The sequence below is a fragment of the Hylobates moloch genome, unplaced genomic scaffold (assembly GCF_009828535.3).
Source record: "Hylobates moloch isolate HMO894 unplaced genomic scaffold, HMol_V3 SCAFFOLD_22, whole genome shotgun sequence".
NCBI lineage: Eukaryota > Metazoa > Chordata > Mammalia > Primates > Hylobatidae > Hylobates > Hylobates moloch.
The window spans coordinates 2752360-2760288 of record NW_026652297.1 but is presented as its reverse complement, the minus strand read 5'-3'; the positions used below and the strand labels follow the sequence as shown (position 1 = coordinate 2760288).

The following is a 7929-nucleotide window of genomic DNA, read 5'->3' as shown; positions in this document are numbered from 1 at the left end:
TGTGTGTGTGTGTGTGTGTGTGTGTGTGTGTGTGTGTGTGTGTGTGTCTGGGCTGCACGTTCAGCGAGGGAGAAAGCCCACTTTGTGAGCCCCAGGGTCCCCTGATGGTCAGGACCCAGGGAAACGCCCTTCCCCGCCGCCCCCCCGCCCCGCCCCCACCACATCAGCGAATAGACAATGAAAGTGGTAGCCCTCAAGACCACAGAGAAGAAAACCTCTGTTGGATGCAAGGAATATGAATATGATGTGGTGGGTAGAGAATCTCAGGATGAAAATACTATTTTGTTGTTTTAAATAAATATTTCATTATCCTTCCACTGGGCTTTTATTCTTTGGTACCTCTTCATGTGATGCTTGTTTCTAACTTAGGAACCTTTGCGTGTGTGTGTGTGTGTGTGTGTGTGTGTGTGTGAAGATACGGATAATTTTTCAGCTTTTACAGTGGAGAAGATCTGGAAAAACCTTTTTTTAAAAAAAAAAAGTAATGAAATTGCTACAGACAAAGAAGAATTATACTCCACATCCCGTTGTCTTTTGTTCTAGTGCATCTTCATTAATTCATTTCAATTCAGGCACATGGTCCCGGGCGGGGTCAGAGGAGGAAAACTGGCAAAACAGCTCAATGAGATCATGTAGGCAGTTGCTGGAAATAGAGCTTGCTCTGTTAAATAATGTAGCAGACAGTACAGGCTAGCACCAGGCACGGCAAATACAGCAATGCAGCAATGCAGAAGGCAGACCTTGTCTAAACCCCTAGTATTGATGGATTCTGCAGACAGACTGCAGAAGGGTGTGGCTTCTTGCCTCAGCTGCAGTACAGATGTGCACGTTATAATATCAAGTCCTATTCAGAAAAAACTTTCATCTTTATTTAAAAGGGAAGAAAGCAGTAAAATTAATCCCAATTAAGTCATAATTGGATTTACTTCATTTTACAAAATTTGTGCTTTGAATACTGAATACTTTTTAAATATGAAAAATCTTCTAATCAAGCGTGGTAGTAGGCACAATGGGCTGGTACCACGTGCTGAACAGGGCCAAGGCGACATCATTATTCAGACCACACCCATATGCAGTATTTGTAGCAGGTGATTTTCCTTAATCTTTGTATCGTGCTGGGGATATGACCTCAAATAATTTTGAAAAATATCTGTATATTATTAGAAATATTTTTAGAAATTTACTAAAAGTTTGAAATGCTAATACACCTTAATTTTATAATTTTTTCACTTTTCCTCCCCACAGCGTGAGTGCATCTCCATCCACGTTGGCCAGGCTGGTGTCCAGATTGGCAATGCCTGCTGGGAGCTCTACTGCCTGGAACACGGCATCCAGCCTGATGGTCAGATGCCAAGTGACAAGACCATTGGGGGAGGAGATGACTCCTTCAACACCTTCTTCAGTGAGACGGGCGCTGGCAAGCACGTGCCCAGGGCAGTGTTTGTAGACTTGGAACCCACAGTCATTGGTGAGTTGACCTCAGTAACCCAAGTGAGATCCCAGGGTGCTGGGACAGGAGGTTTGTCCAGGGGCTTCTCTTGTCACTCACCCACTCCCTCCATCCTTCTATCCCTCCTCCAGATGAAGTTCGCACTGGCACCTACCGCCAGCTCTTCCACCCTGAGCAGCTCATCACAGGCAAGGAAGATGCTGCCAATAACTATGCCCGAGGGCACTACACCATTGGCAAGGAGATCATTGACCTCGTGTTGGACCGAATTCGCAAGCTGGTAAGTATGGTACTTTAAATAAAGTGGGATGAGAGTTTCTTTTGCAGTTCTGAGACCAAACTACAAAAATCATTCTTTGCAACTAAAATGAGACTATTTGCATTGCAACTAAAATGTATCTGTTCACTAAATTAATTGGATTTCTGAACCAGATGATCTTGGGTTTATGGGACAGCTGTGGGGCAGGAGTAAGTGCTCTTTCGCCTGTTTTGCTTCAAGCTGAGACACCCCTTTTGAGGTCATCTTAGTCATACTGAGTGAGTAGGTAGCTGACTTCTACATGTAACTAATTGATCAAAGTCATTTTTAAAAAATCTGGGCTGGTTCCTTCATGTCAATACAGAAAGTTCAGAGAACAAGAAGCCAGTGTCACACTGACAAGAAACAGCCAATACTGGAAACTTCCAGTACAGCTGAAAGTAGAGTCGAGAGCTTCCTTATGAAGTGTGCTGTTTGGATCACTTTAATTAAGAGCCTGGCAATCAGATGACTCTTTGCTCCTTAGGCATGTGGGCAGTAATTAACCAGAGATCAAGCATGATGGCCTGGGCAGAGTAACTTGTCAAGAAAATCACATTGTATTAAGCCCAGCCACTACTGCTCCATTCTAAAAAAAGAATGGCCTCATCATTCATGGCTTCACACTTCCCTCAGATGTTTACGTAGTCTTCCCAGCAAAACTGGATTGACGTTTCCTATGCTTAAAAACTAAGCCTTAGGCCGGGCGCGATGGCTCACACCTGTAATCCCAGCACTGGGAGGCCGAGGTGGGTGGATCACGAGGTCAGGAGATTGAGACCATCCTGGCTAACACAGTGAAACCCTCTCTACTAAAAATACAAAAAATTAGCCGGGCGTGGTGGGGGGCGCCTGTAGTCCTAGCTACTAGGGAGGCTGAGGCAGGAGAATGGCGTGAACCTGGGAGGCGGAGCTTGCAGTGAGCCGAGATCGTGCCACTGCACTCCAGCCTGGGCGATAGAGTGAGACTCCATCTCAAAAAAAAAAAAGAAAAAAAAACAACAACCTAAGCTTTAGTTATATGCACTGACTTGGAAATCAGGACCTGCCTTTAGGGACAAATAAACCTAGTAGCTATTTAGGGTTCTGGAGCGAGGTTTATTGCCTCCCAAAACAATTGCATTTGTCCTTGGCATTACTGTGCTCACAGGAGGCTTAACTGGTGTAATTGGTAGGTGAGAGTCTGCCCCGTGCGTTGATCTCAGGTAGTTTATGGACCCGCAGGCTATAAGGGAGCTGAGTAGAGAATGTTCACAAGTCTGAGGCCGTCACTCGGAGAAGCAAGAGTTGACAACAGAAGACTTTATCTGGAAGGTCAAAATCATTCCTTCATAAAGTAGCAGTTTGCTAACCAAAATAGCCTGTTAGGTGGAGGAGATCCCCAACAATCTGAGGTGTCATGGAATTGTGGTTGTGTCACTTTACCCAAAATGAATGGGCTTCTTGGTACCTAGTGTCATATATTGGGTGCTTACTGTGCCAAGCACTATGCTGAGTACTTATTTTAATTCTCAAACTAAGGTAGATTACTATTCTCAATCAGTGGAAGAACTGAGAAATGAATGTGGCCATACAGTAAGGAACTGGTACAGCCGGATCCTGACACAGCCTGACTCCAGTACCAGGGTGTTAGAACTTTGGCTATTCTGTTCCACCTCAGAAAGCAGCTGCCAAATCTTTACAAGGCATCCACTGTCTTGATGGTCCTGGGCCTGCCCCTTAGGAGCTCTCCAACTAAGAAACTGCCCTGTTCTGTGGCCACAGCAAGAGAACCAGAGGCTGCCCTCCCAGTTACCAAAACTTCAGCCCTGTATGCAAGCCCAGACCTTGTGATTCCTCTGCCTGAGGAAATAGTTCATCTTCAAATAGTCTTAGCAGAGGTTTTTCTGCTCAAGGACTTGATTGTGAAAAGTTGCTCTGAATCACTTAGCACTTAAAAGCTTTTTTTTTTTTTTTTGAGACAGGGTCTGCTCTGTCATCCAGGCTGGAGTACAGTGGCATGATCATCAGTCTTGAACCCCTGGGCTCAAATGACCCTCCCCCCTTGGACTCCCAAAGTGTTGATTACAGGCATGAGCCACTGCACCCACTGCACCTGGCCCAGAAGAGTTTTAAAATTGCAATTGGAGTAGCCATAGATTTATAGAAGTCCTCTGCAGGTTTCACCGACGTCTCACAACACTAAAATGAAACTTTTATTTTGCAGGCTGACCAGTGCACGGGTCTTCAGGGCTTCTTGGTTTTCCACAGCTTTGGTGGGGGAACTGGTTCTGGGTTCACCTCCCTGCTCATGGAACGTCTCTCTGTTGATTATGGCAAGAAGTCCAAGCTGGAGTTCTCCATTTACCCGGCGCCCCAGGTTTCCACAGCTGTAGTTGAGCCCTACAACTCCATCCTCACCACCCACACCACCCTGGAGCACTCTGATTGTGCCTTCATGGTGGACAATGAGGCCATCTATGACATCTGTCGTAGAAACCTCGATATCGAGCGCCCAACCTACACTAACCTTAACCGCCTTATTAGCCAGATTGTGTCCTCCATCACTGCTTCCCTGAGATTTGATGGAGCCCTGAATGTTGACCTGACAGAATTCCAGACCAACCTGGTGCCCTATCCCCGCATCCACTTCCCCCTGGCCACATATGCCCCTGTCATCTCTGCTGAGAAAGCCTACCATGAACAGCTTACTGTAGCAGAGATCACCAACGCTTGCTTTGAGCCAGCCAACCAGATGGTGAAATGTGACCCTCGCCATGGTAAATACATGGCTTGCTGCCTGTTGTACCGTGGCGACGTGGTTCCCAAAGATGTCAATGCCGCCATTGCCACCATCAAGACCAAGCGCAGCATCCAGTTTGTGGATTGGTGCCCCACTGGCTTCAAGGTTGGCATCAACTACCAGCCTCCCACTGTGGTGCCTGGTGGAGACCTGGCCAAGGTGCAGAGAGCTGTGTGCATGCTGAGCAACACCACAGCTGTTGCTGAGGCCTGGGCTCGCCTGGACCACAAGTTTGACCTGATGTATGCCAAGCGTGCCTTTGTTCACTGGTACGTGGGTGAGGGGATGGAGGAAGGCGAGTTTTCAGAGGCCCGTGAGGACATGGCTGCCCTTGAGAAGGATTATGAGGAGGTTGGAGCAGATAGTGCTGATGGAGAGGATGAGGGTGAAGAGTATTAACCTGTGTGCTATACTTTTACACTCCATTGTCTTGGAACTGTCTTATTTTTGTTCTGTGAATGTGTCTTTTGCCCTAAATTGTTAATAAAAGTGATGTTTCCATTTTAAATGTTGAGCTGACTTAAATACTTCATCCAGTTAAAGTTGGATGTATGAGGCTGGTAGATGAACCACCTGACTTGAGGGTCTTGCTCTATCACCCAGGCTGGAGTGCAGTGGCATGATAATACATAGCTCATTGCAGCATTGAGCTCCTGGGCTCATGATTCTCCTGCTTCAGCCTCCTGAGTAGCTGGGGACTACAGGTGCACACCACCATGCCCAGCTATTTTTTTTTTTTTTTTTTGAGACGGAGTCTCGCCCTGTCGCCCAGGCTGGAGTGCAGTGGCGCAATCTTGGCTCACTGCAAGCTCTGCCTCCTGGGTTCGCGCCATTCTCCTGCCTCAGCCTCTCTTGAGTAGCTGGGACTACAGGCACCCGCCACCACGCCCGGATAATTTTTTTTGTATTTTTAGTAGAGACGGGGTTTCACCATGGTCTCGATCTCCTGACCTCGTGATCCGCCCGCCTCGGCCTCCCAAAGTGCTGGGATTACAAGTGTGAGCCACTGCGCTCGGCCGCTATTTTTATTTCTTGTAGAGATGGGGTCTTGCTATGCTGCCCAGGGTGGTCTTGAACTGGCTTCAAGTGATCCTCCTGCCTCAATCTCTCAAAGTTTTGATTATAGTCATGAGCCACTGCCCAGCTTCTTGGTTTATCTGTTTAATTTAGGCCTGAATTAAGTGGTTATAGAATCGTTTTATAAGTGAGAAAACTGGTTCAGATTGAGCCAGTGCTTCTCTAATTAAAATGGATGTGAATCACCTGTAGATATTAAAATGCAGGTTTGGGGTCAACCTGGTGGCTCTTGTACTTCGGGAGGCCAAGTTGGGTGGATCACTTGAGCCCAGGAATTCGAGACGAGCCTGGGCAACATGGTGAAACCCCATCTCTACCAAAACAAAAATTTGCATGGTGTGATGGCACCTGCCTATAGGTGGGAGGACCACCTGAGCCCAAGGAGGTTGAGGCTGCAGTGAGCCATGATTGTACCACTGCATTCCAGCCTGGGTGACAGAGGGAGACCCCTGACTCTCAAATTTAAAAACAAAATGCAGGTTCTAATTCTATAGGCCTGAGGTGAGGCTTCAGGCACGTCTTAATTTTTTTTTTCTTTGAAATGGTCTCTTGCCCAGGCTGCAGTGCAATGGCACCATCATAGTTCACCCCCACCTTGACCTGGGCTAAGCCATCCTCCCGCCTCAGCCTCCCAAGTAGCCAGGACTACAGGTGTGTGCCACCATGCCTGGCTGATTCTTGTAATTTTTTTTTTTTTGGTAGAGATGGGGTTTTGCCATGTTGCTTAGGCTGGCCTTGAACTCCTGGGCTCAGGCAATCCTGCCTCGGCCTCCCAAAGTGCTGGGATTATAGGAGTGACCCACTACACCTGGCCCCTAGATACGTTTTTAAATAACTTCCCAAATGATGCTGTTGGTCTGATGTGACCACATGTATAGTGGCAAAGGATTAGATAACAGTAAACGCTGGAGCCAAAATTCAAGTGCCCAGCCACACTGCCAGAACTATTGCTGTCTTTATTAAAGTATTAGTCACATGAGAAGGGCTTGGAATCCTGATTTATTCTATACTTAGCTAAAACCTACAATGGCAAAGATGGTTCGTACTAAAGGGGTTATTTAGAGAAAGTGGAAATGTCAGACAAAATAACAGTCACTGGGGCCGGGCACGGTGGCTCACACTTGTAATCCCAGCACTTTGGGAGGCCGAGGCGGGCGGATCACGAGGTCAGGAGATCGAGACCACGGTGAAACCCTGTCTCTACTAAAAATACAAAAAAAAAAAAATTAGCCGGGCGTGGTGGCGGGCGCCTGTAGTCCCAGCTACTCGGAGAGGCTGAGGCAGGAGAATGGTGTGAACCCGGGAGGCGGAGCTTGCAGTGAGCCGAGATTGTGCCACTGCACTCCAGCCTGGGCGACAGAGCAAGACTCCGTCTCAAAAATAAAAATAAAAAAATAACAGTCACTGGTTTTTCTGGTATTGATATTTGACCCAGTTGTATGTCATGGAGATTATTTGAAGTAGGAGTAATATGTATGTGTAGGAAAGATTGGAGAGGGGTGAGTTCTCTGATTTGGACTTTTTTCCAAGCACCTGTTGGAGGACCGTGGTTCGTGGGGGCAGACGGGTGAAGGGGCATGAGTGTTATATGTAGCTGGAGAGCTTGGTGCCTGGTACTCAGTTGAACTAAGCAATGGGAAAGGACAATGACCAAAGGTCAAGCTTCATGCAGAAGGGAGGAGTCGGTTTTGGTGCTTGGGTGCTTGCCTGAATGGGAATACCTAATGAGTGGTAGCAGATGGGCCCTGGGGGCAGAGTTGCAGACATACTCACCTATCCTCCGTGACTTACTTTATTCTGATGTGTACCCAGTTACCATCTCTTTCCCAAAGGTGTTTTGTATCCCTTACCCATTGCTCACTTTAGCCCCTTTGCTCTGAGAATTGCATCTGAAAGATGTGCATGTTTAAGGCCAGCGCTGAGGTTCACAGCTGCAGTCCCAACACTCTGGAGGCCAAGGTGAGAGGATTGCTTAAACCCAGGAGTTTGAGACCAGCGCCTGGGCAACAGGGTGAGACCCTGTCTATTTCGAGCATTTTTTTGGCCGGGTACCGTGGCTCACACCTGTAATCCCAGCACTTTGGGAGGCTGAAGCGGGTGGATCACTTGAGCTCAGGAGTTCAAGACCAGCCTGGGCAACATGGCGAAACCGTGTCTCTACTAAAAATACAAAAAATTAGCTGGGCATGGTGGTGCACGTCTGTGGTCCCAGCTGCTTGAGAGGCTGACGTGGGAGGATTGCTTGAGCCTGGGAGGTGGAGGTAGCAGTGAGCTGAGATCGTGCCACTGCACTCCAGCCTAAGGGACAAAAAATTTTTTTCT

The 7929-nt window shown here is 47.5% G+C and overlaps 1 protein-coding gene across 1 annotated transcript in view; it reads left to right on the top strand.

The window, feature by feature from the left end:
* LOC116461665 (tubulin alpha-1C chain) overlaps window positions 1–5042 on the top strand; it is a 16545-nt gene extending 11503 nt beyond the window's left edge. Inside the window, exons 2-4 of the mRNA XM_032143460.2 lie at window positions 1246–1468; window positions 1582–1730; window positions 3955–5042. Coding sequence (XP_031999351.1) covers window positions 1246–1468; window positions 1582–1730; window positions 3955–4929 — 1347 coding nt within the window. The 3' untranslated portion in view covers window positions 4930–5042. The remainder of the gene's footprint in view (window positions 1–1245; window positions 1469–1581; window positions 1731–3954) is intronic.
* The last annotated feature ends 2887 nt before the right edge of the window (window positions 5043–7929 follow it).